This window comes from Bubalus kerabau, chromosome 1 (genome assembly GCF_029407905.1).
Source record: "Bubalus kerabau isolate K-KA32 ecotype Philippines breed swamp buffalo chromosome 1, PCC_UOA_SB_1v2, whole genome shotgun sequence".
Classification (NCBI taxonomy): Eukaryota; Metazoa; Chordata; class Mammalia; order Artiodactyla; family Bovidae; genus Bubalus; species Bubalus kerabau.
In genome coordinates, this window is record NC_073624.1 from 185,573,103 (window position 1) to 185,592,670 (window position 19,568).

Genomic DNA, 19,568 nt, shown 5'->3' on the forward strand with positions numbered 1-19,568 from the left:
ACATGTTAACTCCTCCCAAAGATATCCCTTGCTTTTCTAAAGGGCAATGAGGTTGTAAGTAGCTTTTCTGGGGTCAAACACAGGCAGAGGTTTTCCCATTAAGGGAAAGTGAATCCTGGGTCTGCCTTTCGCTTGCTGTGTCACCTGGGGTGGATCTCTGGCCTTTCTGAGCCTCAGTTTGCCTATCAGGACAATAGGGACAATAATAATAGGATTAAGTGAGCCGGCACACAAGGTGGACTTAGACACATGCTTGGCAGATCGTAAGTTTCAATAAATGGCAGTCGTGGGACCTCCCTAGTGGTCCAACGCTTAGGAGTCCACGGTTCAGCTGCAGAGGGCCAGGGTTCCATCCCTTGTTGGGGAACTAGGATCCAGAATGACCTGAGGCATAGCCAAAAGAAAAAAACAAAACATGGCAGTCATATCCCATTCCTGCCTCCTCCCTCCCTGCCCCCCAGCATGAGTGAGTCTGGAATGAGTCCCTTGCTGGGCTGCCCTGAACTTCAGTTTCCCCCAATGTAAGGTGATATTGACACGGTGGTCATGCAGCTTGGTCCTGACCCTGGTCTTGGACGCCCCCTTGTGGGCACTGTGGTGATTGCCTCACCAGGGTCCCAGCTCCTCCAAATGTCCACAAGGGAGGAGGGGATGCGGGGAGGGAGGAGCCCTGAGAAGGTGCAGACCTGCTCCTGCCTATGGGGGCCCCCCACCCAGGTTGGGTGGCGGGGCAGATCAGAATTCAGGCAGTGAGGGTATGCTCATCCCCACTTTGGGATGGAGTGAAGGTGCCTGCTGTTTAGTCACTAAGTCATATCCAACTTTGCCACCCCATGGACTGCAGCACGCCAGGCTTCCCTGTCCTTCACTATGTCTCGGAGTTTGCTCAAACTCATGTCCATTGAGTCTATGATGCCATCCATCCATCTCATCCTCTGCATCCCCCTTCTTCTGCCTTCAATCTTTCCCAGCATCAGGGTCTTTTCCATTGATTCAGCTCTTCATATCAGGTGGCCAAACTATTGGAGCTTCAGCTTCAGCATCAGTCCTTTCAGTGAATATTCAGGATTGAATTCCTTTAGGATTGACTGGTTTGATCTCCTTGCAGTCCACAGGACTCTCAAGAGTCTTCTCCAGCACCACTATTCCAAAGCATCAATTCTTCGGTGCTCAGCCTTTTTTATAGTCCAACTCTCACATCCAGAGGTACCTGAGTACCACCAAAGTTGATCATCTCACATCCTGAAGACCAATCCAACTGCCTTTTTTTTTTTTTTTTTTCAATTTTTGGCCATACTCCGAGGCATGTAAGAGATCCAACCTGTGCCCCCACCATTGGAAGGTGGCATCCTAACCACTGGACCACCAAGGAAGCCCCCCCAGCTGTCTTTCTTAGGTCGTGCCCATTGCAACAGCCAGGCTACCCCCTGCAGGCTCCCAAATTGTGGCCTGGCCCCAGTGACCCCTGTTTCCCCACTTGGACTGACAGGCTTTGTCTCCCTTGCACCCAGATTCGTCGCCCTGCCCCTGAGCCGGTGGCTGGGCGTGCGGAACCAGATCAGGAGGCCAGCGGACCCCAATGCCACGCTGGAGAAGCATTACCTAATGAAAGGGCGGGAGCCCACGGAGGTGAGATCCCCGACCCTCTCCTCCATCCCCGTTGGCCTGCTTGGGTGCCCTGGGGGTAGCTCTGGAAGGGGTACAAGAAAACCCCCACCGCCAACCCCTTGAATCCCAAGGCCCATCAGCCTGTGAGCAGGACTGGGTTTTGGTTTTTATCCTTATTTTCGGCTGCGCTGGTTCTCTTGTTGCTCTGCACAGGCTTTCTCTACTTGTGGTGAGTGGGGGGAGGGCTGCTCTCTAGATCGGCGTGCAGGCCTCTCATTGTTTTGGCTTCTCTTGTTGCATGGAGCACGGGCTTCGGGGCGCTTGGGCTTTTGGCACATGGGTCTGGTGGCCCTGTGGCATGTGCAATCTTCCTGGACCAGGGATTGAACCTGTGTTCCCTGTGTTGGCAGACAGACTTTTAACTGTTAGACCATCAGGGAAGTCCCAGGGCTGGGTTTTTATAAGGCCTGCTTTGGGGGGCTCCACCCTATGGACTTCCCCATGGCTCAGCAGTAACAAATCCACCTGCCAACGCAGGAGACTTGGGTTCAATCCCTGGGTTTGGGAAGATTCCCCTGGAGGAGGAAATGGCGACCCACTCCAGTATTCCTGCCTAGAGAATCCCAAAGAGTTAGACATGACTGAAGCGACTGAGTACACACACATCACCCTGTGAAACCCCCTATTCCGCTATCAACATAGGTAGACCACCCCACAGGTGAGGCTTAGGACCACGGCGCGGGGAGCGGGTATGCAGAGCTGGGTCTTGGCTGTCCTGGGACAGTGGCGGGAGGCCACCTCTGTGACCCTGGCCCCCATGACCCGCTCTCCAGTCCCAGATGAACCTCCTGGCCACGCAGTGTGGCCTCACGCTGCGGCAGACTCAGTGCTGGTTCCGGAGACGCCGGAACCAGGACCGGCCCTGCCTGACCAAGAAGTTCTGTGAGTCCAGGTAAGCCCAGGGTGGGGCTGGTGAGGCGGTGTCTGGGGGTGCTGTGAGGGGGCGCGTCTGCTTCTTTGGCAGCTTGCTTCATGGGCTCCCTCCCCACCTGCAGCTGGAAGTTTGTCTTCTATCTGTGCTGCTTCGTCTGTGGAACCATGGTTCTTTATCACGTGAGTGTACCTGATGTGTACCTGCCGTACCCCACAAGCACCTACTATGTGCTGGGCCCAGATTGGATTGGGGAGGGATATGTGGGGCTCAGGCAGAGGGGGAAACGTGCAAAGGCACAGAGAGGGCGGGAGGAACGTGGCAAGGTTACGGTGAACATTCACTTGATGGGTGGCCTGTTGAGGACGTACTGTGTGTCAGGGCTGGGGATTCTGAATAATAAGCCTCTGGTGTACAGTGGGGGGCCTTCCAGGTGGCGCCAGTGGTAAAGAACCTACTTGCCAACGCAGGAGACATAAGAGATGCGGGTTCAATCCCTGGGTCGGGAAGATCCCCTGGAGGAGGGCATGGCAACCCACTCCAGTATTACAGTCCATAGGGTTACAGTCCATGGGGTCACAAAGGGTTGGACACAACTGAAGTGCCTTAGCGCACACACACTCGTGCCCATACCCTACAGTGAGAGCAGGGCTGTAGATGGCAGGAAACAGCCAGCCTGAGTGAGAGCAGCACGTTGAGAGCCAGGAGCCCGGGAGGAGGACCCAGGCCGGGGTGGGAGTTCTGGTGCTAACCTTTGGACATCCTCAGACTCCCCCCGTCCCTGCAGGAGTCGTGGCTGTGGACGCCAGTCACATGCTGGGAAAACTACCCACATCAGGTGAGTGCCAGGGGGGGCGTTTGGAGGCTGGTGGGAAGATCAGCATGGTCAGAGTTCCTGTGGTCACAGGCAGGACAGCCAAAGCTGGACATCCTACCATCATTCCCCTCTGAGTCCCACTCTATTTATTGGCTCCCTTGTGGAATGGAGAGGGGCCAGGAGTGAGGACACTCAGAGCAAGAAACCACAAAACCACCACCCTTGGTTACCTCTACAGACAGGAAGCTCATGCCTTCCTCACTCATTGGGATTCATGTGTGGTGGGTTTGAGCAAATGGGGAGGGTCTTGCCCCATACCCCATGCCCTGTGGGCGCCTCTACTCCCCACAGCTAACCTTGCACCCCTGCCACAGCCCCTGAAGCCAGGCCTGTACCACTGGTACCTCTTGGAGCTGAGTTTCTACGTCTCTCTGCTGATGACACTGCCCTTTGACACCAAGCGCAAGGTGAGGCCAGGCCAAGACTCTGGCTGAGGAAGTGATGCCCCAGTTCCAGGTGGGGAGGGGTGGCCTTATCCCACACCCCAAGAACCCTGGCACCTCAGGGAGGTGGCAGGGTATCCATCCTCCAAGCAACCTCCCTGGGAGGGCCTGCTCCAGCCACCCAGCGTCATCCCAGCTGTGACCCTCCCTCTCACACAGGACTTAAAGGAGCAGGTGATTCATCACTTCGTGACCATCATCCTGATCAGCTTCTCCTACAGCTTGAACCTGCTGCGCATTGGCTCTCTGGTGCTGCTGCTGCACGACTCCTCCGATTATCTGCTAGAGGTGGGCGGGGCCCAGCTTGACTCCTTCCGGCTTCCACACCCCCCCCACCCCCCGCCCCACTCTCCCAGGTGCCCCTGGGGTTGAGGCCCCACCCCCTGTCAGCCCCTATCTGCAGGGATCTGAGGCCCCACCCCTTGTCTATCTTCAGGGAGCTGAGACACCACTCCCTGTCAGTCTTCAGAGAGGTGAGGCCCCCACCCCCGTCACCCCTGCAGATCACACTTTACCTGTCTAGGCAGTTCCTAGAGATAAGACCCTGCCCCAACTCACCTGGCCCAGCCCTGTGGCCCTTTTTCCCTGGGAGGAGGCCCTGCCATTTCTTGGCCCTGCCCCTCCCACGTCTATTTCTCTCTGCTGCCCTCCCCAGGCCAGTAAATTGTTCAACTACATACGCTGGCAGCGCGTGTGCGACACTCTGTTCATCATCTTCTCGCTGGTTTTCTTCTACACTCGCCTCGTGCTCTTCCCCACCCAGTGAGTCAGCCCTTCCGCTGTGGGGCGGGGCGGGGGGACAGGTGGAGGGTCGGAGGGGAGAGGTGGCTGAGATACGGGTCTGCCTCGCCATCGGTTCTTGGGTTCCCCAGTCCAGGGAACTGGGGCTGTTGGCTGGGAAAGGGGTTTCCCACACAGGGCACAGCCTATGCAAAGGCCCAGAGGTAGGCAAACAGAGCACTGGGCTTAGCCATCATCAGCCCCGGGTGCCTGGAACACGGACTGGGAGACCTGGTCGGGTCCCCGTTTGGTCAAGTCTTTGCTTGGGAATTTGCTGAGCCTCCCGCCTCCCTCCTCGTTCACGCCAGCAGAGGGAACAGCGGGAAGGTCCCGGGAAGCTGACACTGGTGGATGGAGAAGTATAATAGGCAAACAAGTGGGCTTCAGAATATGTGCGGCAGTGATTGTGCTAAAGAGAAGAAAAGTCAGGAAGGGCACAGGAACTGTGTGGAGAGTTGGAATTAAGGTGGTTGGAGAAGGCCTCACTGACAGCATTCTAGAGGCAGGACAGTGTCCAGCATGTTGGAAGAACAGAGTAGAAGACCCCCATGTTGGAAGCAGAGGGAGAGAGGGAGGAAGTGAAGGTGGAGAACGACGGGACAGAGTATGCAGGGCTTTGGGGAGAAGTGGGCCTTTATCCCAAGTCACTTGGGAGCCCTGAGAAGAGGACTGGAGGGACCCGATGTGGGTGCTCACAGGCTCCCTCTGGTGGCTGCAGGGGGAATAGCTGGTAGGGGGCTGGGGCTGAAGCTGGGGGCCAGGGCCCAGATGACAGCGCTGGCCCAGGTAGCCAATGATGGGGCAGGCCCGGGCAGGTGGGAGAAGTGTGTGGGCCCAAGGAGATGACTCAAGGGTTATGAGACGAGAATGGGGTCAGAGTTGCTGCTTGAGGAGCAGGAGCTTCGCTGTGACCGTTCTGGGTTTAAGGGGCTGGCAACACCCCCAGTCACCACCACAGCCACCGAAAAGTGGAGGAAGCGGTGGACAGCAGCCTGGGGTCCTGGGGGGAGAGGCAAATGTTCAGTGTTTTCATCCACGAGACTGCATGGGGTCACCGGAGACCAGGTGTTGGCAGAGAGGCCCGGTTCTGGGGTTGTGGGTCAGGGGAGCCTGCAGAGGAGATGGAGAGGGAGCAGCCATGAAGTGGGGACCTGGGAGTGTGGGTCCCTGAAGGTTCAAGGGGAAAGAGGAGGTGGGCGGGCCAGCCAGGTGCCTGCTGTCTGATCAAGGCAGGTCACTGATGACCCTACAGCTGATCTGGGTGGGAAATGACGGGGACCTGAGAAGGTGTGAAAGGACCACCCAGGACAGCTACTGGGACACTAAGCTCCCCCTAGGGGTTCACGGATAAGGCTCGCCAGTTGGCCAGCTTGTGCATTCTATGAATTGAATATAATCAGGTGAGGGGATTACTGAAGTGCCCAACTGAAGAGCACAGGCATTACTCTTTGGTAGGAGGAGAGTAATGGGGAGCCATAGAAGGTTCTAGAGCAGGGAAGGTCATGCAAGTTAGAGATTCCCAGGACTGGGGGCTACAGCAGCCAGTAAAGCCCTGCCTCTCCCTCCTGCCCACCCACCATAGGATCCTCTATACCACTTTCTTCGAGTCCATTGCCAACTTCAGCCCCTTCTTCGGCTACTACTTCTTGAACACACTTCTGGTGATTCTACAGCTGCTGCATGTGTTCTGGTCCTGGCTCATCCTTCGCATGATCTACAGCTTCATAAAGAAAGGCCAGGTAGGGAGTCTGGTGGTTAAGACTTCATGCTGCCAATGCAGGGGGCGCAGGTTCAATCTCTGGTCAGGGGAACCAAGATCCTTTGTGCGGTGCTAGAGGCCAAAAAAAAAAAAAAAAAAGGAAAGTTAATTAACAAATAAATTTAAAAAGGAAAGAAAGACCAGATAGGGCCGGGGTAGTGTTGGCTAGCAGCATGCCTCCCTGGGGCCCCAGCCAAGCCAGTCCCCTGCCTCCTCCTCTTCCCCAGATGGAGAAGGATGTTCGCAGTGACGTGGAGGAGTTAGACTCCAGCGATGGGGAGGCAGCCGAGGAGTGTCCTCAGATGAAGAATGGGGCGGCACAGCGGCCCGGAGCAGCCCCCACTGACGGCCCTCGGAGCCGGGCAGCCGGTCGCATGGTCAACAGGCACACACCAGCCACGTAGCCGGCCAGAAGACTGGCCGCGAGGGGGGCTGCCCCAGCGTCGGGGGCAGCTCTGATTTGTGGGGCGGCTGGACTGCGGGATCTCGGGCAAACTTTGTGGAGACAAGGGAGGGCCCCAGGTGGGGCTGATGATCGGTCTCCAGCCCCTTCCTTCAACCCACCCTCCCACCTTCTCTGAGCAACCAACAGAGTTGGGGGAGGAGGGGCAGCGGGCAGCTACAAGGACACTCCAGCCCGCCAGCGCCACCTGCAGGCTGCAGCTGGCAACTGTGAAGAGCCCCGGGCCGAAAAGGGTCCAATAAACCTTGACTGGAGCCAGCTTCTCTGCCTGAGAGCTTGTGCCCCCCTTACAGCTCTTCATCCATCCCCAGAGGCCCCAAGGCAGCCAGGACTTGGGTACCCCACCAACGGGACCCTCAATGCCACCCCAAGACACATGCTCACCCCTTGGAGACCCAGAGAGCAGGCAGTGCGTAGGGACCCCTTTGAGTGAGTCCCCAACTCTCAGCCAGCGCCTGAGCCAAGCCATCTCCTCCCACAGCAGGGCAGCCCTGCATTAGCTACTCACAGACCCTGAGTACAGATGAGCAGGTACTGAGCTCAGACAGGCAGAATCCTTTGCCCAAGGCCACACAGGTCCAAGCAGATGGGCAGAGGGGAGACCCCCGCCTGTCCTGCAGTTCCCTTTCAAGGCCATCTCCAAGGTCCCCAGGACCCCCCTGAAGACAGTGAAATAGTGGTGGGGGTGGGAGAACATACTGCAGGCCCCTTCTCAAGGGTCCACCTGGGAGAATTCAGCATCTTCTTACGAGCTGTGCAGAAGGGTACCCCCACCCCAGTGCTCCAGAAACCACAGCCACAAGGTTCCACGCAAGACCAGAAAGGAGTGCCTTCTGGAAACACCAGAGACGGGGTTGGAGAAGAGAAAGGGTAGGGACACCAATCTTGCCTTCTGTGCTTCTCAGCAAAGAGGAGAGGATGGGAGTAGGGAGAGATGGCAAAGAGGAGAAAGGTTCCTGTTCTGTGTCCACTGAGAGACAAGGACAGAGGGAGAGGAAGGCAGAGAAAAGAGATTCATGTGATCCAGCAACCCCAATCCCGGGCATATATCCAGGCAAAACTAATTCAAAAAGATCCATGCACCCCTGTTTATAGCAGCACGTTTACAACAGCCAAGACATGGAAGCAACCTAAGTGTCCTTCCACAGATAAATGGATAGAAAAGATGCATATACACACAATGGAATATCACCCATAAAAAAGAATGAGATAATGCCATTTGTGGCAACATGGATAGACCTAGAGGTTATCTAGATAGACCTAAAGTACAAAAGTGAAAGTGTTGGTCACTCAGTCATGTCTGACTCTTTGCAACCCCATGGACTATAGCCCACCAGGCTCCCCTGTCCTTGGAATTCTCCAGGCAAGAATACTGGAGTGGGTAGCCATTCCTTTCTCTAGGGATCTTCCTGACCCAGGGATCTGCTTGGGTCTCTTGCATTGCAGGCAGATTCTTTACTGTCTGAGTCATTTATATGTGGAATCTAAAATATGACACAAGTGAACTTATATTTATGAAACAAATAGACTCAAGGGGGCAGGGGAGGGACATATTGGGAGTTTGGGATTGGTAGATGTAAACTGTTATGTAGAGGATGGATCAACAGTAAGGTCTTACTGTATAGCACAGGGAACTATAATGTCCTGTGCTAAACCATGATGGAAAAGAATATGGAAAAGAATATACATATCTGAGTTACTTTACAACAGAAATTAACACAACTTTGTAGATCAATTATACATCAATAAAGTAAAAAAAAATTTAAAAGAGGCAGGTGTTAAAGATGCCAGAAAGAGGGACTGAAAAGATGAGAAGGGAAAACAGTAAGAACAGCTGAAATGGCATGGGAAGGAACAAACAGGAAAACAGAAGGGACAGTGTGGGAGGCAGAAGAGGAGGGAGAGCAGACTAGGAGCTTGGTGGATGCCATCTCTGAAGATGGAGTGACCTAGAGGGAAGAACAGGAGAGGAGAGGAGAAATGGGGGGCAAGGAACAGAAGAACGAGCTGTGAAGGGTTGTCACGCAGAAATGTGAAACAGGAAATGTGACGAGAAAGAATCAGATCCTGAGGGGAGAGAGGGATGAAAAGATGCGCAGTGGTCCACACAGGACAGAGGTGACAGACAAAAAGATGCTCAGGCTCTCTTGATCTACTACTGCTACTGCTAAGTCACTTCAGTTGTGTCTGACTCTGTGCAACCCCACCAGGCTCCCCTGTCCCTGGGATTCTCCAGGCAAGAGTACTGGAGTGGGCTGCCATTTCCTTCTCCAATGCATGAAAGTGAAAAGTGAAAGTGAAGTCGCTCAGTCGTGTCCGACTCTTAGCGACCCCATGGACTGCAGCCCACCAGGCTTCTCCGTCCAACCCCACCAGGCTCCCCTGTCCCTGGGATTCTCCAGGCAAGAGTACTGGAGTGGGCTGCCATTTCCTTCTCCAATGCATGAAAGTGAAAAGTGAAAGTGAAGTCGCTCAGTCGTGTCCGACTCTTAGCGACCCCATGGACTGCAGCCCACCAGGCTTCTCCGTCCATGGGATTTTCCAGGCAAGAGTACTGGAATGGGCTGCCATTGCTTTCTCCACCCTTGATCTGAGTAAAGCGCAAATTAAACCGAAGATGAATGCCGGTTCTCCTTGCTGTCCCAGCAAAAACACAGTGACAGCACCCTCTGTGGATGAGATTTGCAGGGGAAAAGGATAGACTTGGACCACGCCCCACCCCATTCCACCCCGGTGTGCGAGCACACACACACACACACCCCTGGGGGTTTAGGCAATAAACAGAAGGGTAAATGCCTTACCTCTTTATCCCTAAAGATACATCCAGTTTTTCCTAGTACATCTACAGCTCAGTCAGAAAAGGACAACTGACCTAAAAACAAAACAGAAGCAAAAACCACAGTGGGCATTTACAGAAGAGATGTTGCTGTTGCTGTTGCTAGATGTTTTTAAGTCGTGCCTAATTCTTTGCGACCCCATGGACTGTAGCCCGAGATGCTCATCTGTCCATGGGATTTTCCAGGCAAGAATATTGGAGTGGGTTGCAATCCTTACAGCCAATGAGCATATGAAGACATACTCAAATCCCAGTATCAATCAAGGAAACACAAAGCAAGACGGTGAGATACAATTTCAGACCCATTCAATTGTCAAAAATAAATTGGCCAAAGCAAGTGTTGGAGAAGATGGGAATCAATAACCTCACATATAGGGCTTTCTCTGGTGGTCTAGTGGTTAAGAATCTTCCTGCCAGTGCCAGGGGCATGGGTTTGATCCTTGGTCCAGGAAAGATCACATATGCTGCAGGGCAACTAAGCCCACGCACCACAATTACTGAGCTGGAGCGCCTAGAGCCTGTGCTCTGCAACAAGAGAAGCCATGGCAATGAGAAGCCCGGGCCCCTCAGTAAAGAGTAGCCCCTGCTCAATACAACTAGAGAAAGTCCACATGTAGCAACAAAGACCCAGCACAGCCAAAAATAAAAATTAATTAATTTTTTAAAATTTAAAAAAAAATTTAAATAACCTCACATGGGGGGTTATAAATTGGTGCAACCACTCAGGATCTATAAAGTTCAGAGACAACTCAAACAAAATGATGTATGGTTTAGGCGTGAACATCTATTAGTAGAATTATTTCTGTAATAAACAGAAAACAAACACAAAATTCAGAAAACTCATATCACTTTTGATCTTGGGAGGCAGGGGGATGGGATTCAGGTAGATTTAAATTACTAGCACTGTTGTAGCTTTTGAAGTTGTGGGGTGTACAGACACCCATTCTATTATTAATAAATACAACTTAAACGGGACATGCAAAAAGACAACCAGCAGGGTGGGATAAAATATTCACAAATCTTATATCTGAAAAGAGTCTCAGTTCAGTTCAGTTCAGTTGCTCAGTTGTGTCTGACTCTTTGTGACCCCATGAACTGCAGCACACCAGGCCTCCCTGTCCATCACCAACTCCTGGAGTCTACCCAAACGCATGTCCATTGAGTCGGTGATGCCATCCAACCATCTCATCCTCTGTCATCCCCTTCTCCTCCTGCCTTCAATCTTTCCCAGCATCAGGGTCTTTTCCAATGAGTCAGCTCTTTGCATCAGGTGGCCAAAGTATTGGAGTTTCAGCTTCAACATGAGTCCTCACAATGAACACCCAGGACTGAGCTCCTTTAGGATGGACTGGTTGGATCTCCTACAGTCCAAGGGACTCTCAAGAGTCTTCTCCAACACCACAGTTCAAAAGCATCAATTCTTCTGCACTCAGCTTTCTTTAGAGTCCAACTCTCACATCCATACATGACCACTGGAGAAACCATACCCTTGACTAGACGGACCTTTGTTGGCAAAGTAATGTCTCTGCTTTTGAATATGCTATTTAGGTTGGTCATAACTTTCCTTCCAAGGAGTAAGTGTCTTTTAATTTCATGGCTGTAGTCACCATCTGCAGTGATTTTGGAGCCCCCCCAAAAAAGTCTGACACTGTTTCCACATCTATTTCCCATGAAGTGATGGAACCAGATGGCATGATCTTCGTTTTCTGAATGTTGAGCTTTAAGCCAACTTTTTCACTCTCCTCTTTCATTTTCATCAAGAGGCTTTTTAGTTCCTCTTCACTTTCTGCCATAAGGGTGGTATCATCTGCATACTTGAGGTTATTGATATTTCTCCTGGCAATCTTGATTCCAGCTTGTGCTTCTTCCAGCCCAGCATTTCTCATGATGTACTCTGCATAGAAGTTAAATAAGCAGGGTGACAATATACAGCCTTGACATACTCCTTTCCCAATTTGGAACCAGTCTGTTGTTCCATGTCCAGTTCTAACTCTTGCTTCCTGACCTGCATACAGATTTCTCAAGAGGCAGGTAAGGTGGTCTGGTAGTCCCATCTCTTTCAGAATTTTCCACAGTTTATTGTGATCCATACAGTCAAAGGCTTTGGCATAGTCAATAAAGCAGAAATAGATGTTTTTCTGCAACTCTCTTGCTTTGTCGATGATCCAGCGGATGTTGGCAATTTGACCTCTGGTTCCTCTGCCTTTCCTAAAACCAGCTTGAACATCAGGAAGTTCACGGTTCACATATTGCTGAAGCCTGGCTTGGAGAATTTTGAGCATTACTTTACTAGCGTGTGAGATGAGTGCAATTGTGTGGTAGTTTGAGCATTCTTTGGCATTGCCTTTCTTTGGGATTGGAATTAAAACTGACTTTTCCAGTCCTGTGGCCACTGCTGAGTTTTCCAAATTTGCTGGCATATTGAGTGCAGCACTTTCACAGCATCATCTTTCAGGATTTGAAATAGCTCAACTGGAATTCCATCACCTCCACTAGCTTTGTTCATAGTGATGCTTTCTAAGGCCCACTTGATTTCACATTCCAGGATGTCTGCCTCTAGGTGAGTGATCACCATTGTGATTATCTGGGTCATGAAGATCTTTTTTGTACAGTTCTTCTGTGTATTCTTGCCACAGAGTCTAGTAAATAGCATATGTAAGGAACACTTACAACTCAATAACAAGAAAACATTTTAGAGATGAGCAAAGGACTTCAATTGACTTTGCTCTCAGAGTTGATTGCCATTTCCTGCTCCGGGGGATCTTCCCAACCCAGGGACCAAACCTGCCTCTCCTGTGTCTTCTGTATTGGCAGGAGGATTCTTTACTGCTGAGCCACCAGGGAAGTCCAACTGATACAACGGTATTATCCAAACTACAGACCATCAGAGTTTTCCAACTGTCCCCCTCATATGCTATATAGGATGAAACCCAGGGTCACATGATGCATTTAGTTATCCTTTGTCTCATCAATTATCTTTTTCAATTTCATCTAACCTGGAAGAATTCCTCAGGCTCTATGTCTTGAGTAACTTTGCCTCCTGATCAGCAGAAGTCTGCTGTCTTTGGACACACACTCTCATCATGTCTTAGGTGAATACATGATGTCCCAAACAGGGGACTCGATCAGGCCTCCTGTGTCCCAGGAGAGGTTGTGGCTCATCGGTGGAAGGCAAGGCTGTGTGGAGCCTGCTGGGTGGACCTGAGGTCTCTGAGAGCTTCCGATGAAACCTCAGAGCCCTTAGACCACTAAGAGGATTCGGGGACATCCAAGGGGAAACTGAGGAATGGGAGCAGAGTTGCAGCTGCAGGAACAAAGGGGAAGGACCAGCCTGGACTCCCCCAGGGTCAGCTGGCAAACAGGGATCCAGGGCTTCTCACAGACCCAGACACCCCCTGTCCCCTAACAAGGAATCCTGCTTCTAGTGCTGGCCCCTGCCTCCAGCCAGTCCTCCTTCCTGTGCCTGTAGGCTTCCCCTTTCTCTTGGACATGCAGACACCACCAGTACCTTCAGCCTCACCCACCTCAACCCAGGCAGTGAGCACCTCTGCTTCCTGAAAGGGAAGAACTCCAGCCTCCCTCCCAGAGAGAAACAAGATTAGGGCATCAGGCCTTTTCTCTGTTCACCGACCTCTGATATGATACAACACTCCTGGATCTTGCCTGACCTGAAGGTGTCCTGTCCATCTAGTGCCCCATACCCTTGGCCCACTAGCTCCTCAGGAATTAGGAATTCTGGTGATTTTCATTCACTGCTGCTTACATCCTGCAGCTGCTCATGTTTGTTCCTCCGTGTGTATTCTCATGGGTCCTGTGGGCTTGTGCATATTATCATGTGTGTGTTGTGTGCTTTCCCCACAGAGGATGTTTTATTCTACTGAGAATGTTTGTGTGCATCTTTATAGGGGGCCTATATGGAGGGCCCACAAGTCTTCTCCAAGGTGCTGAAAGTTCACCATTCAAGACCCACATCCACTCAGCTTCCCAACTGAGTTACTCCTCCAAGAAGACTTCTCGGATTGCCCCCACCTCCTCTTCAACTAGGGGGGATGCGACATCCACTGCCTATGCCTTCAAGCCCCCCAGCCTCCCTCCCCTGCACTTGGCCCTGCAAAGCCTGGCATCACCTGTGCAGACCCGAGATTCACAAGTCAGGACTGAGAGCCCATCAGCTTGACCAGGACCTCCTGACTGGACAACAAGCACCTTGCCAGGGAGGGAGGCTGCACTCAGCCAGAGAGGTGACCTGGCACCAGATTAGGACACGCACAATAGAGCAAACCCAATGACACAGGAAAATAGGGAACTAACACAGATTAAAGAAATCAACAAAACAGAGGGCAAAGGAACAAAACATGGCAAGGATAAAAATTCTGACTCTTTGGGAACATTAATAAGAGAACCCCCTGAAGAGAATGAACAAGAGGGAAATGAGGAGAGTTTTTAAAATACATACGGGAAGACTAAGAATAATTATGTATCAAAAAGACAAGAGATAACAAATGTTGGTGAGGATGTAGAGAAAAAGGGAACCACACTGCACTGGCGGTAGGAATGTAATCGATGCAGCCACAGTGGAAAACACTACAGAGATCTCCCCCAAATTAAAAATACAATACCATTTCTTGTTGGGGTTCAGTCGCTCAGTTGTGTCTGACTCTTTGTGACCCCATGGACCGCAGCACCCCAGGCCTCCCTGTCCATCAGTACCTCCCGAAGTTTGCCCAAGTTCGTGTCCATTGCATTGGGGATGCAATGGACATCTAGCCATCTCATCCTCTGACACCCTCTTCTTCTTCCCTCAATCTTTTCCAGCATCAGGGACTTTTCTGATGGATCGGCTGTTCGTATCAGGTGACCAAAATACAGTTACCATCTGATCTAGCAACTCCACTTATGGGTTTTTATCTGAAGGAAACAAAATCACTGTCTTAAAAAGATAAATGCACCGCCCCCCATTTCCACAGCAACAGTATTTATAATAGCCAAGATATGGAAACAATCTTAAGTGTCCACTGACAGATGAATAGATAAAGAAGATGTGATGTATATACAAGGGAATATTATTCAGGCACAAAAAGGAAATCCTGCCATTTGCAACCACATGGATGGATCTTAAAGGCATTATGCTAAATGAAATAAGTCAGAGAGAGAAAGACAAATATTGTATGATCTCACTTACATGTGGAATTTTTAAAAAGAAAACAAAAACCAAGCTCATAGATACAAAGAACAGATTGGTAGGTACCAGAGGCAGGGGAGGGAATGGGACAGACAAAATGGTTGAAGGCAATTTTTAAAAACTATATAAACTATATGCTAATAAATTTGAAAATCAAGATGAAATGAATTTATTTATGGGGAAATACAAAATGCAAAAATTGTATCATGAACAATCAGAACACTTGACTAGACCCATAAATGTCAATAAACTTGGAATAATGGTAGAAAACAGAAACCTATCTCTCCTTAAAGCACAAAACCTAGAGGATTTTACAGTCAAGTTTTATCGCCATTACAAGTAGCACATAATTCCCATCTTATTCAAATTGATACCAAGATTAAAAATAAAAAAGTAAAATAATAAAAAAATAAAAATAAAAAATAAAAAAAATAAAATAAAAAAGGACTTCCCTGGTGGTCCAGTGGATAAGAATCTGCCTGGCAATTCAGGGGAGATGGGTTCGATCCCTGGTCCAGGAAGTTCCCACATGCCATGGAGCAACAAAGCCCAGGCACCACAACCACTGAGCCAGTGCTCCCGAGTCCGTGTTCTGCAACAAGAGAAGACACCGCAAACAGAAGCCTGTGAACCGCAACTAGAGAGTACCCCTCGCTCGACACAAGAGAAGGCTTGTGCGGTAACAAAGACCCAGCCCAGCCTAAATAAATAAATAAATATTTTAAAGTAGAGGTAGGGTAGAATACCCAACTTCTTTTAAGAGGATGATAAAGACTACAAACCATAACCAAATAGGGCTACAACATGGCCAAACCTCGAAAACCCAGTATGCCAAGTGAAAGAAGCCAGATTTAAAAGGTTACATATTGTATAATTCTGTTTATATGAGATACCCAGAACAGGTAAATCTACAGAGACAGAAAGCAAATCGGTGGTTACTACGGGGAGGGGAGGAGAAGGAATGGGACATCTGTTTAATGAGTACAGGGTTTCCTTTTGGGACAATGGAAATGTTTTGGAACTAGACAGAGGTGATGGTTGCTCAACATAGAGAGTGGCCTAAATTAGTCCCGGAATTGTTTGCTTTCAAAAGGTTGATTTTGTTCATGTGAATTTTACCTCAATGAAGAGAGATAAATATGGAGCAAGGTAGGAAAATTCACACCAGTTTTCAGTGATGTCCACAGAAGCAAAAATCTTAGATAAAATACTACCCACAGATATGGAAGCAACCTAAATGTCCATTGACAGATAAATCGGTAAAAAAGATGTGATACATATAAATTATAAATACAATGGAATATTACTGAGTTATTTTTTAAAAGAATGAAATAATGCCATTTGCAGCAATGTGGATAGACCTAGGGATTATCACACTAAGCAAAGTAAATCAGAAAGAGAAAGCCAAATATCACATAATATCATTTATATGTGGAATCTAAAAAAAAATGATACAAATGAACTTATTTACAAAACAGAAATAGACTTTACAGACACAGAAAACAAATTTATGGTTACCAAAGAAGAAAGGGAGGGAGAAAGGATAAATTAGGAATTTGGGATTAACATATACACATATGTAAAATAGGTAACCAACAAGGACCTACTGTATAGCAAAGGGAAATATACTCAATATCTTGTAATTGCGTGCACACATGCTCAATGACTCAGTCTTGTCCAGCTCTTTGCAACTGTAGCCCACCAGGCTCCTCTGTCCCTGCGATTCCCTAGGCAAGAATCCTGGAGTGGGTTGCCATTTCCTCCTCCAGGGGTATCTTCCCTACCCAGGGATTAAACCAGCATTTCCTGCAGCTCCTGCGTTGGCAGGAAGGTTTTTTTTTACCACTAAGCCAAAAGAATCTGAAAAAAAAAAAAAAAAAAAAAGGCAAAAAGAATCACTTTGCTATACCCCTGAAACCAACACAAAAAATGTAAAGCAACTATACTTCAATAAAAACGTTTTTAAAATACTGCTACTCAAATCTCACAGTGTGGGGAGGAAAATTACATCATGGCCAAGGACAACTTGGCCAGAAGAACATGGAGGAGTCAGCCTCAGAAATCCAAGGCTGATTGATCTCTGTCAGCAAATGGACTTGCTTCTAACATAGATGCTTATTTTTGCCTCTGCACCACATGTGTGTTCCACGATCTGGGGACCTGAGAGGGTTAGGACTGGTGCAGGAAGCGGGGGTTGGGGTGGGGTGGGGGCGGTGTCAGGTCAACATCCTGGCAAGCCTGAAGACAAAGCCTTAACAAGAGCAGAAAGGAGCTTAAGAAGAACACCAGTAGAGTTTAAACGTTGAATTTTTAACTGTTACATTTCAAATAGGCATCAAGAAATATAGGAACTCGTCTTTTTAAAAAATTTAGAGGGCTTCTCTGGCGGTCCTGTGGTTAAGACTCTGTGTTTCCACTGTAGAGGGCAGATAAAATAAATAAATATGAATAAAAATTAAATAAGTTATAAATAAAAGAAAGTGATTCAGAAATTCTGACATATGCTACAACATGGATGAACCCTGAGGACATTATGCTGAATGAAAGAACCAGTCACAGAAGGATAAACACGGTATGAGTCCATTAATGTGAGGTGCCCAGAGTAGTCAAATTCATAGAGACAGAAAGTTAGAACAATGGTTACCAGGGGCTGGGGAAAGGGGAATGGGGAGTTAGTGTTTAATGAGCACAGAGTTTCAGTTTTGCAAGATGAAAGGAATTCTGGAGCTGGATGGCGGTGATGCTTGCAGAAGATGAATGTACTTAATGCCACTGAATTGTGCCCTTAAACTGGTTAAAACGGTAAATTTCGCGTTACGTATAATTCACCATGAAAAAATACAAAGGTGGAAAACCAAAACAACAAAGAAAAACAATTTTTAATAAAGATAAAATAAAAACCCAAAGGTGAAGGTCGCTTGATGGAAAACAGAGGAAGGATGCAGGCAAAGGGGAGTGAATAAACGCCCCGCGGGGTAGAAGCGGAAAATAAGCACGTGGGCAAAAGGAAACCCATGGCTGGATGGACGTCAATCGCACGCAGAGAGCGCCACCTACTGGTGACTTCCTGTGTTCGTCAGTTCAGGTCAGTCGCTCAGTCGTGTCCGACTCTTTGCGACAAGGGGCTGAAAAAGCAAGCTTAGAATTCACTGCCATTTCCTCCTTATACCAACATCATTCCCACCCCCCCTCCCCAAACCGTTTACCAACCATTGTGGCAAAACAGATAGCATGACTGAGAAAACACAAACCAGTAGGAAAAAAAACTTCTATCGCCGCCACCCCCCGCACCGCCGCCACCTCCCCGCCCCACCAACCTGCCGACCTGCCTTCAGAACCATGCACCAGCCCATCCCCCCTTCCTGCTTCTATGAGGAAACAATTTGCCCTGATCCCAACGAATCCAGGCCACCTCCACCAGCTCCCACCGGACTGTTTAACGAGTCACCCCAACAGTCCTCCTTCTCCGTTAGATTATTCCCACCAGCAAACAAGTATGCTGATTCATTTTTCACCTTTTTATTATTGAGATGAAATTGACATAACATAAAATTAACCATTTAAAATAAACGTCAGGGGCTTCTTTTGTGGCTCAGTGGTAAAGAATTCACCTGCCAATGCAGGAGACACAGGTTCGATCCCTGGTCTGGGAAGATCCCATATGCCTCGGAGCAGCTAAGCCCGTGCACCACAACTACTGAGCCTGTGCCCTAGAGCCCAGGAGCCACAACTATCGAGCCCACATGCGGCAACTACTGAAGCCCGCACACCCTAGAGCCGGTGCTCTGCAACATGAGAAGCCAGTGCACCGCAAATAGAAAGTAGCCCCTGCGCACCACAACTAGAGAAAAGCCACGCAGCAACGAAGACCCAGCACGTCCAAAAAATAGAATTATTAAAAATAAGATAAACTTCAGTGCATTTAGTATATTCATGAAACTGTAGCTGTCACCGACATAGAGTTCCCAACATGTTCATAGTGCAAATGAGCGCATGAAAAGATGCTGCACATGTATCATCCGGGAATTGCAAGTTAAGACAACAAGAAACCAGTACACACCTATGAGAATGGCCCAAATCCAGAAAACAGACACCACCAATTGCTGGTGAGGGATTGGAGCAACAGGAACTCTGGCTCATTGCTGGTGGAATGCAAAATGGTCCGGTCACTCTGGAAGGCAATTTGGCAATTTCTTACAAAACTAAACATACTCTTACCATATGATCCAGCAATAGCACTCCTTGGTACTTACCCAGAGCAGCTGAAAACTTACGGGCACACAAAAACCTGCACACAGCTGTTTACAGACGCCTAATTCATAATTACCAAGAGTTGGACACAACCAAGACATCTTTCAGCAGGTGAGTGGATAAACTATAGCACATCCAAACAATAAAATGTTATTCAGAGCTGAAAAGAAATGAGCTATGAGGCCATGAAAAGACCTGGAGGAGACTTAAATGCATATGACTAAGAGAAAGACGCCAACCTGAAAAGGCTGCTGCTGCTGCTAAGTTGCTTCAGTCATGTCCGACTCTGTGCGACCCCATAGACAGCAGCCCACCAGGCTCCCCCATCCCTGGGATCCTCCAGGCAAGAACACTGGAGTAGGTTGCCATTTCCTTCTCCAATGCATGAAAGTGAAAGGGAAGTCGCTCAGTCGTGCCTGACTCAGCGACCCCATGGAC

General features: G+C 49.3%; 3 protein-coding genes across 4 annotated transcripts in view; 2 read left to right on the forward strand and 1 right to left on the reverse strand.

The window, feature by feature from the left end:
- CERS4 (ceramide synthase 4) overlaps positions 1-7,121 on the forward strand; it is a 35,136-nt gene extending 28,015 nt beyond the window's left edge. For both annotated transcript variants that reach the window (XM_055545788.1, XM_055545789.1), the window contains 9 exons: positions 1,512-1,629; positions 2,442-2,560; positions 2,664-2,721; positions 3,327-3,377; positions 3,731-3,823; positions 4,019-4,147; positions 4,515-4,621; positions 6,222-6,378; positions 6,626-7,121. In XM_055545788.1, coding sequence (XP_055401763.1) covers positions 1,512-1,629; positions 2,442-2,560; positions 2,664-2,721; positions 3,327-3,377; positions 3,731-3,823; positions 4,019-4,147; positions 4,515-4,621; positions 6,222-6,378; positions 6,626-6,802 — 1,009 coding nt within the window. In that variant the 3' untranslated portion in view covers positions 6,803-7,121. The remainder of the gene's footprint in view (positions 1-1,511; positions 1,630-2,441; positions 2,561-2,663; positions 2,722-3,326; positions 3,378-3,730; positions 3,824-4,018; positions 4,148-4,514; positions 4,622-6,221; positions 6,379-6,625) is intronic.
- Positions 1-19,568, reverse strand: part of TIMM44 (translocase of inner mitochondrial membrane 44) — a 369,417-nt gene that overhangs the window by 249,529 nt on the left and 100,320 nt on the right. The window lies entirely within an intron of this gene.
- The window catches only part of RPS28 (ribosomal protein S28), a 239,358-nt gene that overhangs the window by 195,333 nt on the left and 24,457 nt on the right, over positions 1-19,568 (forward strand). The gene's annotated exons all lie outside the window — the stretch shown is intronic.